Source organism: Gavia stellata, chromosome 19, assembly GCF_030936135.1.
Source record: "Gavia stellata isolate bGavSte3 chromosome 19, bGavSte3.hap2, whole genome shotgun sequence".
Lineage (NCBI taxonomy): Eukaryota > Metazoa > Chordata > Aves > Gaviiformes > Gaviidae > Gavia > Gavia stellata.
Window position 1 is genome coordinate 9,478,270 of NC_082612.1, and position 19,634 is coordinate 9,497,903.

The window sequence follows — 19,634 nt, forward strand, 5'->3', positions numbered from 1 at the left end:
CGCGATTTTTCAAAATGGAGGCGCCGGGGGAGGGGAGCGGCCGCCGGGCCCGGGAGCGAGCAGGCCTGGGCCGAGGCGGGCGGCGGAGGGCGCCGTGATGGGGAGCCGCGGCCGAGGTCCTGAGGAGAACCCATAGCGGGACCCGGGGAGAGCGGCCGGCGCCATGGCGACCTGCATCGGCGAGAAAATAGAGGTGCGGAGCCCAGCCCCCGCCCGCTACCCGCGGGCCTGGCCGGCGCCGCCCCGCCATTTGCCGGGGGCGCGGGGGGAGGCGGGGAGAGGCCAGGCGGGGGCTCGTCCCGCTCCCGGGCGGCTTCTTTGTGGGAGGCGGCCGGCGGGGCGCCGAGCGCGGCTCCTCCCAGGCCCGCCCGCACCTTCGCCCCCCGCCCCACGAGCGCGGCCCGGCGGGCTGTGGCGGGGCGGGCCCCCCGGCGCCTCCCCTGCCGGGCCGCCGGCGGAGCGGGCGCAGGGGCTCAGCCAGCCGGGCCCGACGCCCTTCCCCGCCACCCGCCCCCGGGCCGAGCCTCGAAGCTGTGTTTTCCCACCCACCGGGGCCCCGGGCGATGTCAGCCGGCGGGAGAGCCGCAGCTCCGCCAGCGCGCACCTTGCGCGGGGAGCTCAGCCCCCGCCGTGGTTTATGCTCCCTGCGCTCCTACGCGAGTGGCAACCGGCCCGTGCGGGGCCCCGGGGAGCTGCCGCGGAGCCGGGCTGTGGAAAGCGCTAGGCGCTCGGTGTGTGCGGGGCGGGCGGCGGTCGCTGCCCAGCCGCTGCCATAGCAGCGGGAGCGAGGGGCGGGTGTCTCTCGTCCCCCGGGAGCGGCGGGAGAGACGGCGGGAAGGTGGCCGCGCCGCGCCGCCCCGGGCGGCACCAGTGCCAGTGCAAGCCGGCCGCCGCCCGGGGAGGACGATGCCGCGGGCGGTGCTGCGCGGCCCCGCCGCTGACCGCAGCCGCGCCCCGGAGAGCTCCGTCCAGGTACCGCCCGGGCAGTCCGGGGGTTTGCCTCGGCATCGGGGGTGTGGGGCCCCCCATCTCTTGGAGGTGGTGGTGGGATTGCTCTGCATCGGGAGAGAGGTGTCAAAGCCTGGGCTGGGGCTGACAGCGATGATTTGTTCGTGTTGCAGGATTTCAAGGTGGGGAACCTCCTGGGGAAGGGCTCCTTCGCAGGGGTCTACAGAGCAGTATCCCTGAAAACCGGTCTGGAAGTGGCTATCAAAATGGTAAGGCAGCCAGCCAAGGAGCTCTCAGTCTTCTGAGAGACTGAACAAGGGCAAGTTGCAACAGGTTGGGGTTATGCGGTTGGGCATTCATGCCTGGGTCGCTTGGTTGTATGTAACCGATATTTAGATTAGGATTCGATCCTGAAAGATGCAGTGTAACCAAATGGACTGTATTGATAATTAATAGAAATGCTTACAGCACTATTAAAAGAACTTAAGCTCAAATATTCAACATTGGGTGGACAATCAGCCCTATAATTCTAATTCATAAATTTATGACTGCAAAAACTTCATTTAGAATCCATGTGGCTGGAGAGGTCCTGGAAAAAATGCCTTGAAAAATTTCCCTTACTGCCAGGACAAACTTTGTGAAGGAAACTCGCACCTCACAGGTGTTTTGCCAGATTGACTTCTAATATATAATACTTCTGTTTAGCCACCTTTTTAATGTTAACTATATTTAGCATATCTGCCTGGCAAAATCAGAATTAGGTTTTTCTGCTCAAGTATTTCAGAAAACTTTTTAATTAGTGTTAGTATTGAAAATGTTAACACTTGTTTACTTTCAGATAGTTGTGTGTTCCTCCATTTATCTATGATACTTGTTCATTAAAAGCATGTAGTAAGTTAAACTATATGAAAACTTGCTTATATTTAGAAGTTCTCAGGTGAACAGACATTGAACATCTAAAATGTCAAGTTCACTTGAAACTAACGTGTATGTAATCAATGTTGCAGTGCTTGAAAAATATTCTGTGATCCATTTACAGATAGATAAAAAAGCCATGCACAAAGTTGGAATGGTACAGAGGGTTCAAAATGAGGTGAAAATACATTGTCAGCTAAAGCATCCATCTATACTTGAGGTAAGAATCATGTTTTTGTAGAGAGGGCTGTATATGTGACTTGCTGTATAGGCTACAAAATGTATTTTAATTTTGTCATTGTTTTATGTTCTAGCTTTATAACTATTTTGAAGATAGCAACTATGTGTACTTGATACTTGAGATGTGTCACAATGGTGAAATGAGCAGATACATAAAGAACAGAAAGAAACCCTTTTCAGAAGAAGAAGGTGAGATACTTTTTTTCTGTGTAGCTCTCTTTATGTTAATGTTTTGGCTTATTCAATAAATATTTAATTCTAGTGAAAGGATATTTAAAACTGCTATCACTCTGAACCAGTTTGTATAGCTTAAAATCTTGTGATAAGTGATAATCTAAAGATTAATTACTATTACACATTCACTTGAATTTCTGTATACTTTTGTTTCTGTTTATGCTATTTTACAGTAGTTTTTGCTATTTGGGGTTAAAAAAAATAGACAGTGAACTTAGAAGGTAGAGCTTACCTTTGTGCACAGAATTATGTTGAAGTACAGGTCAAAACTGGGAGGTTCCACAGAGGAAAACTCGCAACTTCACATCCACAGATTTGCTTTCTTTGTGTTGCAGCTCTTCACCTCAGTATTATTGTATGACATGTCACCAGTTAGAAAGCATTCCAGATTATAGTTTGCCTTATGTGGTACCTTTGGAAATATTTACTGAGTTCCAAGGTGTGTGGAAATGCAGATAATGCAGGTAACTGTGTTGCTGAAGGGCTGAGTTAGCAAGGAAATATCCAATTTGACAATTCATCTGGAATTTTTGAAGGACTGGCAACCGAGGAGAAATTCTACTATGGTTTTACTTCTGTTTCTTAAGGAAAGCACCAAAAATCGATCTTTCCTTGAGAGTTCACTGTAAGAGTAATTCTAAAACTTTTTAAATTGGCTATGTTACTCTTTTGAATAGTGTTTTGAGAAGTCTTGCAAAAAAAAAAGTAATTACACTTATGAATTTACTAATGTTTCATTTTCTTACAGTAGAGAGTGAGAGGATTTCAGTTAGAACATGGACCACTGAAAGCCTGACCAGAACAACGCAATTAAAAAAAAAGACAGCAAAGCAAGCTGACATGTATAATGTTTGTGAGGGCACAGCTGAACAAGCTGTTCTAGTTTCGGCTGATCTGGATTCAGTGCTCTACTGCTTCCAGAATTACCACGCTGGTCATCTCTTGCACAGTTCTTCAGTTTATGTGCTTCTCTATCAGTTTCTATCTAATTCTGTGAAACTATTACATATATGGATTTTTTGGAAGCCAGATCACAGGGCTGGATTAAAGGGGTACTGCTATACAGGTATCATCTGTTTAATTCAGATCTGCTCCAGCAAAAATAGTTCATCAGATGGTACCTTAGTTCTAAAAGCTGATAAATCACTGCCTGGATAAAGAAGTCCCTTCCTTTGAGGAGTGGTTTCTACTAATGTTTGTTACTCACCAGTCTTTGCGCTCTGCTAAGAGAAGAAGGAGGATTGTAAATTGTTTACTCTAGAAAGAATAATTCTTAACATTACTGGAATTGTGGCATCATAATAAATTATGCTGTTTCAGCCTGGATGAGGTTTTGTTATTCCTGCTGTAAGCTAAAACTCTTGAATATTCCCTGAATTTCTAATGTAATAGAACAGAAAGACTATCCCAGTATTGTCAACTTAGAAGTTTTTGAGAAATTGAAATACTACTAGCCTTGCCAGTTTGCTAATGATAAAACAAATATAATCCAAATTGTCTCCTATATTCTATAATCTGCACATAGTGAAGCTGCTGATTTTGTGTATTTGCTGTTTCTGAAAGCGTGGAGCAACTTAACTTTTTAAATGCTTAAGAATCTGATTTTTAAAAGTTCAGGCCAATTCAAAGTATCTCCAGTCCTGTTTACATTATTCTGTTAGCAGAGAAACAAATCTAGCTACTGCATTGCAGAACACTTTTTTATGAACTGTCTTACAACATAGTCATGCCATATTGCTTAAAGCAAAAAGCAGAAAGTTAATTCCAATCTCATTAGCATGACACTTAAACGTCCTTGTAACATCCGCAAAAAAAAAAAGCAAGACCAATAGCAGACTTGAAAACTTGTTATTTTCGCATCTATGACTTCAATTATGTGACTAAAACATCTGCTTTTGTTTTAACAGCCCGACACTTCTTGCATCAAATTATCACGGGTATGCTGTACCTTCATTCTCATGGAATACTGCACCGGGACCTCACCCTTTCTAATATCTTGCTCACCAATAATATGAATGTCAAGATTGCTGATTTTGGACTAGCAGCTCAGCTGAAAATGCCTCATGAAAAGCATTACACCATGTGTGGAACTCCAAATTACATTTCTCCAGAGATAGCCACAAGGAGTCCACATGGACTTGAATCTGATGTGTGGTCTTTGGGCTGTATGTTTTATACTCTTCTTATTGGAAAACCACCTTTTGACACTGACACAGTCAAGAACACGCTGAATAAAGTAGTATTAGCAGATTATGAAATGCCAGCCTTTTTATCAAGAGAGGCGCAAGACCTTATACATAGGTTACTTCGCAAAAATCCAGCGGATCGTTTGAGTCTTTCCTCAGTGTTGGATCATCCTTTTATGTCCAGGTGTAGCTCTACACGGAGTAAAGATTCGGGAACTTCAGAAGATTCCATGGACAGTGGAAATGCTACCATCTCTACAACCTTCACAGGCTCTTCCAGCATCAGTACCAGTGGTTCCTTGAAGGAAAAGAAGAAGCTGTTAGTTGGACAGCCACTCCCAAATAAAATTACTTTTTTTCCTAAAACCAAGAATTCCAGTAATAGTTCATCCGTAGATGGAAGTGGTTCTTTTCATCAGTGGGGAATTCAGGGAAAAGAAATTGGCATAACTGGCAGGGGAAGAACCATGCAACTTGCTGAAGAGAGACCACATTCACGCTACCTCCGAAGAGCCCATTCTTCAGACAGGTCTGGCACATCCCATAGTCAGACTCAAGGCATATCGAATATTGTTGAGAGATGTCACTCTATGGAACTGCTTTCTAAGCCTAAAGTAGGAACAAGGGAAAACACAGAATGCTTTTCACCTGTGAACAGCTATACTGATATAGGAGAAATATTTAAGGAGAAGACTTCTAGTAGTTCTGGTTCTTTTGAAGGGCAAATATCTCCACCTGTAAAAGATCAACCACAGTAAGAATCAGTTTTTAAGATGAAATTTAGAGCTGCCTTATATGTTAAATGCATGATTTTTCCTGTAACTAAGCTGTACTAAGTGCCAAAAGTATCTACAGTTGTAGTTTGAATACCAAATAGGAGAGGGTGATAGTTGATGCTGTTGCTATGTAGAGATTTACCTCCCCACTCTCCCGGTCTTAAAGTTTATAGATGTAGTGCATCACCTAGCTAGATCGTAGCTTCTATTTATCCTGGTAATACTCTATTATTGACTTATTTCTATGTGCAGCAAGTTGAGTATTTCTTCCCTCACAGTAATTGTAGTAGAGCGCCTTGTTTAATTCTTCTGTGTAGAAGAGATACAGACTAGGGCAGAAGGCATTCAGAGTGTGACTACCATCATTTTTACTTGCTCTGGTTTTTTTCTGTTATGCTTAGACAAGGTAAAGGAAAAACAAATTAAGTACAAGATTATGGATTACAAAACTGGCATACCTGAAAGGAAAGTAACACTGAAAGATAATTACCTGAAACTTACTTTTGTCCTTAGCTGTAGTTCTGGGGTGAAAATCCTGGCTTCTTTTTATACATTGATGGACTTCCCCAGCTGATACAAACCAACCTGGGTGTCAAATCTACAAGTGACGCTAGGATGTTTTCTGTGTTGTTGGAGGCCTCATCTTTGCCTTCTGTGCACTGCTATGCAACAACAGCCCTTCTTCGTGATAAACTCAGTCTATGCTTAGAAGTTTGCTTTGTTTTTTCCATCAGCAGAATATCAAGGAATGCTTTCCTATTTTTATATAAAGACTGTTGCATATCTTAGTTATTACATTTCTCTCCACATTAAGAAGTGGCAATGTTGTGGTTTCATATGGTTTTTCTTTTTGCAAATCAGTTCAGGGAGAATGCAGAGAAGTACTTTGCCTTGTAGAAAAGTAAATGGAGTAAGAGGTTTTTCTTGACTATTCACAAGTGTTTGACTTAAGCTTCTGTTCAGCAAGTTCAGTGGGCATGTGCATTCTTTCTGGTTTGAGGAATGTTTGAATCAAAAGAAATTATTTATGCATGTTAACTTAATGCTTACTTGTATTCCTCATGACTTCATAAAGACATGCTGAATGTAAATGCGACAGAATATTAATATGAGTGTGGAGATTAATTGAAGGGTTACTACTTTTTTACATGGTGGATTATAGGAGAGCCTCTTACCTCTATAGTTAGCCTGCACAGCAGTCTTAAATGCAAAGTTATAAGACCTAAATTCGGTGCTTATATTCTGTGGCTTTTTTTGGTGATAACTGAGTCCTTGCCAATGCTAAAGTAATGATCATCACAAAAAGAAAAGACAGACAGGTACAGGCTATGGAGATCAAAAACCTCACAGAAGCTTAGTGTGAATTTACAACAGATCAGTGATTCTGCAGTAACTGTTTTTGTGTGTACTCTTTATTCTTCAACATGTAGATTATAGCTTGAGTTCACCTGTGACTACATATATGTCATTGTCTAAAAAGCTGGTAGAAAATCTTTATCTTTGGGATTTACTGTATTTTATATAAAACTCAAATTATTTTAGGTGATAAGGTTGACTATATATTTCAGCTGCATATATGTTATGCTGAATGAAGATCCACTGGTGTCTTCTCTGAGGTGAGGTTGTTTCCTATACTGTGAATTAAGACCTAGATGTAAGAACAGCCGCTGCTGGCAGCATTATCAATGGCTGGTTTTGTTCATGTATGCCAGTTCCAAGAGTCTACTGGTGAGTGCTAACAGGCTTACATTTGTGCTAAAAATTAGTCATAACTCTTTATTCAATTTGGAAAAAGTATTTTTTATGCTTTACCCAATGAACATTCCCTATGAAAAAAGACGCATGTTCTAGGCTGTCTAGAGCTGCAAAATGCCACCTGCATTTCCTCAATGTTCTAAAAGTGTGGTTTCTGCAGCTGTAACATTGTAACTTTTGTCGTGCAAGTGTCTTTGATGTAATCTTGCTTACAGGTGTAACTTTTATTTTGCAGCTCAAATTATCTCTGCCCAATGAAGCCCCAGGTTGGTTTGTTAGAGCAGAAGTCCCAGGCTGAAACAATGCAGCAGTGGCTTGGAAGCATGCAAACAAATGGTGTGTTACTAATCAGTTGTGTATTTTTTCACTCGAGTTGGAGTAGTGACTTGTAACAGTTTCTGTGGGTTTTTCTATATTTTATTTCTTTAAACTTGTGACAGAAGGGATATCTGTATGGCCAAGTAACTGTGATACTGGAGTATAATGCTGGCATCCGAAATAAGTGACTAGATGTTAACAGAGGCTACTGTAGATAGACTTTTTTTTCTGAATGAAAAGCATGGGAGAACCTAAACTGACTTGTCACTGCAAAAAAATGACACAGGTATTGAAAGAGGCAAAATGATTTCCAGCATCGCTAATCTGCAGAATCATTCTTAAGCAAGAAATATCCCATTGAAAACACCATTTGTTTGGTTTTCTCTTTTGGACTAAGCTGTAACATTAATTAATTTCCTGAGGTAGGAATTAATTTCAGAAGGTTTTGTAGTTAGCTGTTGGGTTGGTATAATGAACTGTATAAGTAACTGCCGTCATAAAAGTGAAGAAATCATACATTGAATTTGAATATTTAGCTTCCTAAAACGAGGTCATTCTCTTCTTCTAGTAATTTAGCAAAAAGAGGGAAAAAACCCAATTTTAGAACCTGCCATAATTATTCAGTTGTGACCTGAAATGTGTAAGTATAAATACATGACAAAAGACTGGCAGGTGACTCAAAAGCACTGTTAATTTAGTTGCGCAAATACGCCTTAAGAGAAAATGGGACCTCGGTGAATGAGAGAGATAATGAGGCTGCAGAAGGAGGGGTGGAGGGAAGGACAAAAGACACAGAAGGGAAGGAGGTATTCTTTGTCATGCATCATGTTACATCATTTATGAATAATGTAATTTAATCATAAAACTAAATCACAAATCCATTCTGGCCGTTTTTGTTTTGATATCACTGGACTCCTTCCCTTCCTGTCTAGAGGGAATTAGAATTATATGACATATGGTCTGAACAATCATACTTAACGTTTGGTTGCTTCTCAGCTGTTCTGCAACATGGCAGGAGGAGTACAATACTTGGGTGAGGCAAAAGTTGAGCAAGGGCTTAAATATCAAAACTAGGGAAGCAGTTATAGGAAGTTTAAATATAAAAATGGTGTTTTGTCTTTTAACAAGTGACTGCAAATAAAACAAGGGTTTTGGAGCGTGCATTTAACATCTTGAGTACTAAAACCTCTGATGCTGAAACACTAGTTAGATAAGCTGAAACTTAAATGAAACTTGGTACTAGTGATTATCTGAATGATAAGTAAACTGTTTCAGCAGATTAAATTATTTCTTGAAAACTAATTCTTGTTTAAGTATTTACTTGTAATCTTAGTATTTTGTTTATAAATGGTTTTGCAAAATGATTTGATATACGTTAAGACTGAAGGCCATCATAACTGAAATCTAGTAATAGTTTATTTTAAGTAGCACTGGAATTTTGCTAGCACTCGTATTGATTGTTATGAAAGTCATAGCCTAATGATTTGGACTGAGGATTAAAGAAATCCCATTCTCCACTTAAGCCTTCTAAGATGATAGTTTGAAATGCTTTTAAAAACATTATAACATTTTTTTTTTCTTCTGACTGTGTACTCTTTGAATCCACAATGTTGACTGTGACTCTTTGAATCCCCAATGTACCTGTATGATGCTTTCAGTTCCGCTGAGGCCACCTGCAGACCTAACTGGCAACAGTAATGCACATGGAGGTTTTCGGTATCATCTGGATGTGCAGCAAGATGCATCAAGAAATGCATGGAATACCTTAAAAGATACAAGGAATCACGATGCATCTGTTGACTGGCTGCATTCTTCAAACCAGAGAAACCCAAAGAAATACATCACTGGAGTTCTCTGCAAATCTGAGAATATTCAACCATCTTCTTCTACATGTGGCCTTTGGTCAACTTCAGAACAAAACCAAACGTGGGGCAAAGAACCACCAGCACATCAGAAGCCTACACTGCAAAGTATAGTATCACCTCTCAATGCTCACAGGCTAAAACCTATCAGGCAAAAAACAAAAAATGCAGTGGTATGTATCAGTTCTTAAAACAGAAACAGCTTAAGTATTAAATATAGCATGACTATCTCTTAAAAATCACTTGGTAAACTAGAAGCATTTGTTTTTTATAAAACTTAATCCATAATAACTTAATTTTAAAGTTATATTAGTAAGATGCATCTTAGTTTTTGTATATGGAATACTGTAACCTTGTGGTCACTTCCTGCAAATGGTGACATGGCATTGCTTTTCACTTAAAAGCAAAGAAAGTGTAGGTAGACATAACAAATATTAAATGCATATATACTTCCTACAGTTCTAAAACTCTGTGGTGCTTAGCTGTATAAATTGTGCTCAAGCTTTCAACATTAAGATTTTAACTATGTCAAACACATCAAACACTTTTACGGATTAGATAAATAACTGGATTAGAAATTAAAGTAGTCTTGCTCTCAAGTAAAAACTTGAATCTTTTTCCTATATTGCTGCTTTTTCCCTGTCTCATGGGTGAGAAAGAAAAACAAAGTCCACTAATCCTTACTGATCACATACGCTTTTTGGTTGGTTTGTTCCTGGTATCGCCCTTCTGCCTTTTGTTCCATTTCTTATAGTGTTGCTCATCCTGTTGTGTTTCTTCCCACCCCCAAATTTGTTTTTTTAAAAAGAATATAGTAGAGTTGACCTGTCTTTGTTTGATTTGTCAGTTACGAAGCCACACCCTCACTGACCAGGCTTATAACCTTCAGTCATGTTGAAGAAGTGTTCTGTTTTAATGGCACTAATAGCAAAAGTTACTGTAAGAAGCATTTGTAAGTTTGCAGTGCATTTGAGTAAGAAGAAAAACCTTTTTTTTTTTTAAAGCATTTGTGGAAAGAAATGATGTCTTGTCTTGCCAGAAAGTAAAGCTGCTCTTGTTTAACTTGTATATTTAATATATTATAGGTGAGCATTCTAGATACTGGGGAAGTGTGTATGGAGTTTCTAAAAGAACACCGTTCACAAGAACTTGTGAAAGAAGTTCTCAGAATATCTTGTGATGGACATGTGGTGAGTATGTTTTCAGTTTCTTCACTGTTGTGTAAAGGGCTTAGAGTATTCTGTTCTTTCTGAGTTGTTTTTTACTTTCATTTAAGTAATTATTTGTTTGGAAATGCAGTGTTTTACATATGCACAGCTGTAAACTCCTTCCCTCCCCCCCATAGTACAGCTATACAAATATAGGTAGCAAGCAATTATTTCAGAGCAAAATTGGACTTGACTTTTGGAATAGGTGAAATATTGTTGAAAAACTGCTGCTGTTAAATAATTACTTAGAGGAATAGAGTGTTCATGGTAAACTACGGTAATTAAACTGTGATTTATTTCTATACCTGTTAAAAGTAGGGAGTGCTGTAGTAAGTTGCAACTGCAAACACTTTTTTCCTCCTCTTCGTAGATTGCAGTTTATCATCCAAATGAAGGAAGAGGTTTCCTTCTTGATGACAGACCTCCTGCTCCTCCTGAAGACATCTGTATGTATAATTTTGACAACTTGCCAGGTAACCTGAAATTTATTTTAAAATTATGATGATTAATGTGATTTTTAGTGAATTGTGTTTGAGACTTTTTAGCTTTTAGCCATTACTTTTCAGATAATTGTGAAGATAAAACTCCTTTCAGAATAAGATTCAAACTACAGTTTAACTGGAAACTGTATTTTGAAACTTTAGAAGCAAGTGTAAACCCACAGGTTTTAAGTTGAAGTTATAAGGAGTCATTTACCCCTTTACAATGTAGTGTACTAAAATTAAATCTTTCATATTCTTTTCCCCATTCATATTGGAAACCATTTAAATATGAATTGAAGAAATATTATCAAGTCAATTTTAAAACAAAGCAACTTTGTGCTTCCTAATACTCATAACTTGGGGGGGGAGGGGAAATGTAGACTTGAAAGCATTGACGGAGTAATGTGGACAGCTGAGGAACAAACATAAGCTCACTATAAGCTCTTAAGAGACAAGCAGACTTCTCTACTAATTAGAGATCAAAGACAGGTTTTACCTGAAGCCAGGAAGCCAGCTGGATTGTGATATCTAGTTAAATTGTATATGCAGCACTTTACTGTGTTGTTTAGGTTCTGAACATGATTAACTGAAGCTATTGAAGATGCACACTTTCCTAGAAGTTGGTGGAAATAAGTCAGTTTCTTTGAACATGCTTCTGTAAAGTACTTACAACCTTCAGCTATCAAATACATATTTTAAATTACTTCTCTCCAAGCTGGTGCACAGTGTTTAATCTGATGACTTTTATCAAAAAGTTTTCAAATTTTCTTTTTTAGAAAAGTACTGGAAAAAATACCAGTATGCAGCCAAGTTTGTGCAGTTGGTAAGAACAAAAACCCCCAAAGTTACATTCTACACAAGATACGCTAAGTGCATGTTGATGGAAAATTCACCCACTGCAGATGTTGAAATTTGTTTTTATGATGGTATGTATTAATTTTTGCAATTATGCAAATAATTATGTCATATTATTAAAGCTGCATTAAAATATTGCTAAACAATGAATACTTCAGGTTGAAGAACATACTAGAAACATTTTTTTTGTTACTCTGCCTTTATTCTAGCACTTGCAGACCAGTTTATGCATTAGTTCCTTACTGATATCTTCTTCAGGGAGTACATGTTGCAAAAGTGTGATTTAAATCATGCCTTGTTTTTACTCATGAGCTCTTTCTTTGCATCTACATTTGATAGTGAACCTGCTAAGTGAAAGGTGTGTCCCTACTCCAAGCTTTCCCTTGTTAACTGAGGTAACAGTATCGCCAAGAACACTCACTGGAGAAAGCAATTGGCTGCCTTCTCCAACTCTGCCTTTCGTAAACTAGACTGCACTGACAATTGTTTTCTCACTATAGACTACTGCCAACTAGTTTAATTTGTCACATGCACAGATATACCCCAACAGAACTTAGACAAAAAAAAGATGTCTTAATAGCTCTGTGATTCAGTGTGGAACTGGTATTGAAAGAATGGGCATGTTTTTAAAAATTGTATTCAAATACTAATAGAGCCTACTTAACATCTGTAACAATATTGCCAAAAATTGGTTAATTTCGTCTCAGATTAATGTTTAGAAAGGTAGTTATTAAAATATGTAATAAATGCATTATTCAGCCCACTTATTCAGCCCATTTAAGTAGTGGTCTTTGGCCATAGGGGGCATTCTGTTAACATAACAGTCCCAGTTTAAGTGGCTTTTTATTTCTGCTAGACATGGAGCTCATGCAGGAGTGATTTTGTTCTTACAGTAACTAAGTCAGTGAGATACACTTTGGAGTAGAATGTAATGGCAGAAATCTGTATTTTAGACGCTAGTATTTTATACAATTCGCACTAGAAATTTTTACTTTTTTTTTACAGGAGCAAAGATACACAAGACAGCTGGTATAACTCGTGTGATTGAAAAATCAGGGAAATCCTTCACTTTGAAAGGAGAAAGTGAAGCAGGTTTGAAGAAGGAAATACAAGTTTATATGGATCATGCAAATGAGGTAAACTGTCTTATATAGACCTTTTTCAGTGCAAAGCAACTTTCTGACAATACAGTTTCTCTTTTGCAAATGTGCTTCCGATGCTGCTTTTCATATTTTTCATTACGCTAATAAGGAGGTATGATGAAGTGTTTTTTGGAAGAGCATATATCAATATAGAGGTAACAGTAACAATGCCTCACAATGAAGACTGTTAGAGGTAATTTTTACTAGTGTGTAAAGCAGGTTTGCCTGTCTAGTGAAAGGATTAAACAGAACAGATGAAGCTACTTCATACAAGTTTAAAAAAAAAAAACACCCTGAAAAAACTCACAAAAAACCAACCCCCCCAAAAAAGCCAAACACAAAAACCTGCCAGGTTTTTAACTGGCCTGCCTGCTGTGCTTTCCATCTCTTGTTTCATGTCACCTAATTATCAGTCACAAGAGGAATTTTTTTGTCTATGAACTTAGGAAATAGCAAAAATATAGTACAAATTACCTATTCAGTCTTCCATATGTTCTGTTATTTTCTGGAATAGAATTCAGGGGTCTAGTTCCCCATCTACCCCTGCTAAAAGGGGAGAAGATGTGGAATTATGCTCTTAATAAATCACATGTGCTGAAGGTACAAGGGAGTCTTGCTGTAGTATAGCTTTTTGAATCGCCTCCATGGTACATGAGTGCAGCTATTATTGGTATTTAGTACCATTGAAAAAAGCATTCACTTGTATAGGCTCACCTGCCACACTAAACAGGTATGGAATAGTTATACTGTTCTCAATTAAAAACTTCAACAAGCTCCTTCTAATTCCAGGGACATCGTATATGCCTTGCACTGGAATCTGCTGTTTTGGAAGAAGAAAAAAGGAGTGAAAGTGTTCCATTTTTTCCAATAATTGTTGGAAGGTAATATTTTCATTGAAAATACTTTTGCATTTGAATATTCCCACTAAGCAGCCTTCTGCAGCTAGTGTTTGCAGAAGCCGGGGTTGTTTAACAGAGGGTCATAGTCATTAGCAAGATAAATATTAACTTGATAGCATGTATGAACACCTTATTTTGGACCTGCAAAGCCTCCTTTGATACTAGGATAACATACACTTGTGGATTTAGACTAAACCAGGCTAACGGTTAGCACGTGTAAAAACAAATCTGCAGAAGACCAGTGCCATCAAGTGATTTGTACAGTCCATGGTAAACTGAAGGAAAAGCTACGTCTCCTCACTTCCTTCTTTAGTCCCTTTTGGACAGACCTTTTCCCAATTTGTCTCATTATTTTTCCAGAAAACCTGGCAATACTGAATCACCACAGGCAGTAGCACCTCCGCTGTTGGACAACACAAACTGTTCAAAAGAAGTTATGGCACTAGACAGAAATACAGCTGCCAGTTCTACTCCAGTTCAAACTCCAAACTGTACTCCTTCTGTAAGTATACAAGAACGTACAGTGGAGATTATTGTCCAGTAGGAATTCAAGTATTGCTGGTTTATTTGAACTAATGGGATTACATTTGTATGGACATAGGCTTTTATTAGCCATTTGTGAGCATCTTGACTAGAGATGTTGACTTTTTGATTTCAACTAACTTTTGATATCTGATTTAAGATCATCTGAAAAATCAAAATTCTCCAAAACTTTACTACAAATGACTCCTTGGAACGTAGTTTGAAAATTGCTTGCTTGTGTTATACAGCACAGTCTTCAGTATGTTTTGGAGAGCTCTGATGTACCCTCAAGCCTGTATATCAAATGGTAGTCACAAAGGGTATTAGCACTTGAGGCTACTGTTCTGAAATAATCAAGTGTTATTGTGTATAAAAAAAGTGTAAGTATAGATATATTCATATGTATAGCCAACAAGGTTTTGTTATGCAATTTCATCTAGTTAGTTTAAAAGCCATACCAACCTCCAGTTGCTGCATCACAGCCCTGACAGAATTTCCCCAGCTGAATGAATTATACTGGTGTCTCGGCACACTGAGTTTGTATCATCTTAACTTTGTTGAATTTATGTGGGTCTGCATCTCTGTTCTTCGATTGTGTAGCGCATGTCCTTAGTGCAAAAATCTGCCAGTTTTCACAGAATGGTAGGGGTTAGAAGGGACCTCTGGAGATCATCTAGTCCAACCCCCCTAGCCAGAGCAGGTTCACCTAAAGCAGGTTGCACAGGAATGCGTCCAGGCGGGTTTTGAGTATCTCCAGAGGAGGAGACTCCCCAACCTCTCTGGGCAGCTTGTTCCAGTGCTCTACCACCCTCAAAGGAAAGAAGTTCCTCCTCATGGTTAGATGGAACTTCCTATGATGGAGTTTGTGCCCGTTCCCTCTCATCCTGTCACTGGGCACCGCTGAAAGAAGACTGGCCCCATCCTCCTGGCACCTACCCCTTAAGTATTGGCACCCACCCAAGTCCCTCAGCCTTTCCTCATAAGAAAGATATTCCAGTCCCCTAATCATCTTCGTAGCCCTTTGCTGTACCCTCTCCAGCAGCTCCCTGTCCTTCTTGAACCGGGGAGCCCGGATCTGGACACGGCACTCTCTAGATGTGGCCTCGCCAGGGCAGAGTAGAGGGGGAGGATAACCTCCCTCGACCTGCTAGCCACACTCTTTTTGATGCACCCCAGGATGCCATTGGCCTTCTTGCCCCCAAGGGCACGTTGCTGGCTGATGGTCATCCTGTTGTCTCCCTGGACTCCCAGGTCCCTTTCCACAGAGCTGCTCTCCAGCAGGTCAACCCCTAACCTGTACCGATGCATGGGGTTATTCCGCCCCAGGTGCAGTCCCCTGCACTTGCCTTTGTTGAATTTCATAAGGTTCCTCTCTGCCCAACTCTCCAGCCTGCCCAGGTCACGCTGAATGGCAGCGCAGCCTTCCGGTGTGCCCGCCACTCCTCCCGGTTTTGTGTCATCAGCAAACTTGCCGAGGGCACGCTCTATCCCTTCATCCAGGTCACTGATGAGTATATTGTACAGGACTGGACCCAGTCCTGACCCCTGGGGAACACCACTTGTTACAGACCTCCAACTAGACTCTGTGCCACTAAGCACATCCCTCTGAACACTATCAGCCAGTTTCTATCTATAAGCCAGTTTTCGCTTGACTGAAATGGACCTGGCCACAAAAATTCCTTCAGGCTTGAGTACTAGTGTTGATTTTTACACTGACTTAAGATTACCCATCACCAGAGTTCTAACTTGAGGATTTGGCATTCAAACTCATTCTCTGTTTGCTGTATAGCAAACACTTAGAGGTCTTTGTAAGACTTTCACTGTTTGCTTTCTCTTCTGAAGTGTGTATTTCAAAGCAAAAAAACACAATAGCTGGTTGCCTTTACGTGTTACTCTTGACTCTTTTTGTCAGTTTCTTTATACTTGAACTAGATCTGTATATCCTGAGGTACAGCTTGTTGTTTCCTTCAGGTTCCTGTAATTATCTGGATCCTGATCTCTTTCCTGACCAAGCTCTCCTATTTCAGAAGCGTCCCCTGACTTGCATCTTTTCACTGAACTCTGAATCTTATACTGCTAAGCACACCACCTCTTCTCTGTCATCTCTGTGACTATGGGAGGAGGTATATGAGTAGTAGAACTTCTATAATGCAGATATGTTCCTCCTAGACAGTAGTGATGCTATTGTCCTAAAGGCCTCCAATGTTTGATCCTCTGTTATTCTTAATTCATCACTTTCTTAATTAATCTCTTAACCTAGAACAGACTCTACGTGTTGTAGAACTCTTCTATTAACGTTTAATATTCTAGTTTCCAGTCAATAGCAATGTCCATATTTTTGTAAAATATTGGCCAAGTGGTCATCTGAATGAGGGCTATTTTATAATCTAACATGTGCTGAACATTTTTCCTGAAGTTGGACAGGGTTTTCTGACAGTCAAATAAGGAAAAATGGGGTTTAAGTAGAACAAGTCTACTTAAGGAAAGCGATTCCGTTGTGAGTACAGGGAAGTGGTAGAAAATCATGATACTGAGAAAGTCATACAAAATCCTGTGGGGTTTTAATATAGGCTATATCTGTCTGTTATGTATGAAAAGATTAAAACAGGTGGTAATTGACTGCTATAGTTGGAACATAATCAGTTGGATTAATACTAAGTCTGCTAATACTGTGCATTTTTGGGTTTTAGGTGGTGTCCTATGAAAAGTCTACATTTATGACTAACACTGCTGAAACTGCATGCTCCTCTGTTCCTCAGACAGAATGCAGTCCAAATTCAGCCCAACTTTTAAAATCTGTCTTTGTGAAAAATGTTGGTTGGGCTTCTCAGGTGAGAAATGAATACTGATAAAGTCTGTTCTTTGCTCCTATTAAACTAGAGATACATATTTTTAAGTCATTAACTTTAAACTTGATTTGTGATGAATACATTCAGTTGTGCTCTGCTACAGTTTAAATCCAAAAATTGGTACATGGAAAGATCCTTCCAAATAAGCATCTTAGATTAATACCATGGTGAACTACATAAGTAGAAGTAACCAAAATAATAGGTCAGTATTTTGGTTACCACAATTTTTCTGTGGTTACTGTTGCCCATTTCAGTGTCTTCTGTCATTTAAATTTGACTCTAGTAAAAAATTGAAGCTGTTAAACTTCTGTCTGATCACTAATGTAGAAGTAAAGGTGTCATGACAAAGTGTTTTTAGCAGATACAGTCTTGAGACTGCATGAGACTACGTACTCCAAAGTAGTATACATGCAATCCTTATCTTTGAAAGACTGACCAAGATAGCTAAGTCACTTCAGTGATTCTGAAAAACTTTCAGCTTCAATTGTTAAAAAATTCTAGGTATGTAATCTTGTATTTTATGTCCTCAAACCATAATGCAACTTCTCTTGTTAGCTGACCAGCGGAGCAGTATGGGTTCAGTTTAATGATGGATCCCAACTGGTAGCCCAAGCAGGTGTTTCTTCTATCACTTACACATCTCCAGATGGCCAGACAACTAGGTGAGTCTGTTACTGCTGTAAAAATAGTTAAGTTCACTGTCAGTGCAAGGCTGTTATATATAAGGTAAACTTCAACACAAAATGAATAGCAGCTATGTAAATATTAAAACTTAGCTTTTCAATCACCTCCCAGGTGATTGGCTTATATAAACTTAATAGAAGAGAAACACCTATAGTTTGACTGAACTCTGGATAAATGAATAAAAAAACTGGGAATCCATCTACTTGGTCTCCAGAGTATAGCCACTATTCATGTATAGTATTTAAGAGAGGGATGGGGAGAAAAGTAAGGTTTTAATACTTTTTTTTTAAGATACTGCTAGATTAGCTAGCATGTCAACATCGATGCATAGAGCTGAAGTGCTCAGGTGAAGTTTTGCTTATCTTTTGGACACTGGGCACTTCCCATACAAATATAGCCACTCAGTAACATGCTTCCTCTGTGCAAAGTTTGAGACAGTAATATACAGTCTGTTCAGATATTATTGCAGCTTTAAAAATTGTTTAGACAGTTTCTTAATCTGAAACACGTTTTTCAGTTAAATACATATAGGCAAGGATGGCCTAGATTTAAGCCATCAAGCTCCAATTAATGTGTCTAGATATACTTAAAATCTACTTGACTTAATGGTTTGCCTATTTACAGGCCAGTTTTGAAATAATTATATTGTCCTGAAATAAATTTTCTAGCATCTAAACTTTTCTATGCTTATTTGCCTTTCTAGGTATGGAGAAAATGATAAGTTGCCAGAATACATCAAAGAGAAGCTGCACTGTCTGTCTTCTATTCTTGTGATGTTTACAAACCCAGCTGGTCCCCACTGATTAAAGCAAAGCAGGTGTCAGGACACAAGAGCTTAATAAACTCACTCACTGACTTTCAAGTGATATGACTGATCTTACTCAGCTTATGCAGAAATTCTTCCAAAAGCTGGTTAAAAAAATTAGGAAGGGTTGCTCTGTTGATGTGTAGCAAATTGCTTGTAAAGTATCATACAAAACATGTTTTTCATCAAAATGATGGATGAACTTGCTCAAGCAAAACTTTAAGCAACTTAGTTCTAGACAGCATCAACTTTTTGGAAATAACCTGAATCTGCTGTATTTTTTTCTTTCCCCACTGCTTACTCAGTGCCAACAATCAAGGAAAATGCATCTGTGCTGTTGAAGTGTTTGTATTTGTAAATAACTTATATTTTTACATCTCATGAGTAATATATGTAAATATGTATATGTTTTATAACTGTTTGTTTTTATTTTTTGTAGCAGCAGCTTTACTTTCCCTCCACAAGCATTTTATAAAAAAAAAATAAATGCAGTGGTAATTGTCCCGATCTATTTATTTGTTTCATGTTCAAGTGATGGTTTATTGAGAGGCCTTTTCCTCTAAGTATTAAGCTCCATTTATAACAGGACCTGATCTTAGAGCATTATGTTGGGAGCTTACGGCTGGGCAAAGCTTGGGGAGAAACAGTATAAAACTGTTGCACTAAGTTATGTCTAACTTGTTGAACTGAAAAACTGCACTGTGGTTTGTATATGCAATATTTTACCTTTGGCCTACAGCTTCCTAAAACCAGGAGCACAGGTGATAGGAAAGTGAACTACACATTATGAATCACACTTAAAGCTACTGTTAATGCTACTTCAGTTTGTTTTAAGTATTTTGCTTCAACTGTGCTACTACTCCTGCCACTGCTTTTATTCATACTTAAATGCTCCAACTTCCTTATATGGTAGGAGAAAGGCTTAAGTTGAGAGGAAGAGTGGTATCCAGAAAG

The 19,634-nt window shown here is 39.4% G+C and overlaps 1 protein-coding gene across 3 annotated transcripts; it reads left to right on the forward strand.

Moving 5' to 3' along the window:
* The first annotated feature begins 163 nt into the window (after positions 1-163).
* PLK4 (polo like kinase 4) lies at positions 164-18,701 on the forward strand. 3 transcript variants are annotated; one of them, XM_059826887.1, is made up of 16 exons: positions 164-193; positions 1,122-1,217; positions 1,988-2,083; positions 2,178-2,292; positions 4,245-5,277; positions 7,290-7,390; positions 9,031-9,407; positions 10,320-10,424; positions 10,813-10,915; positions 11,701-11,850; positions 12,785-12,915; positions 13,711-13,802; positions 14,181-14,322; positions 17,033-17,173; positions 17,747-17,853; positions 18,579-18,701. In XM_059826887.1, the coding sequence occupies exons 1-16, from the start codon at positions 164-166 to the stop codon at positions 18,676-18,678; spliced, it is 2,919 nt and encodes a 972-aa protein (XP_059682870.1). In that variant the 3' UTR covers positions 18,679-18,701. The 3 variants fall into 3 exon arrangements, with proteins under 3 accessions (XP_059682870.1, XP_059682871.1, XP_059682869.1); XM_059826886.1 differs by lacking the exon at positions 164-193 and adding an exon at positions 907-972; XM_059826888.1 differs by lacking the exon at positions 1,988-2,083.
* Positions 18,702-19,634: the final 933 nt, after the last annotated feature.

What these genes read in the sequence shown, in the direction of transcription:
- PLK4 (XM_059826886.1), top strand. Translation starts at nt 907, where the DNA reads ATGCCGCGGGCGGTGCTGCGCGGCCCCGCCGCTGACCGCAGCCGCGCC. An exon ending in TATCTTGTGATGGACATGTG is followed by an intron (nt 10,425 to 10,812) that starts GTGAGTATGTTT and finishes TCCTCTTCGTAG; the next exon opens with ATTGCAGTTTATCATCCAAA. An exon ending in ATGTTGGTTGGGCTTCTCAG is followed by an intron (nt 17,174 to 17,746) that starts GTGAGAAATGAA and finishes TTCTCTTGTTAG; the next exon opens with CTGACCAGCGGAGCAGTATG.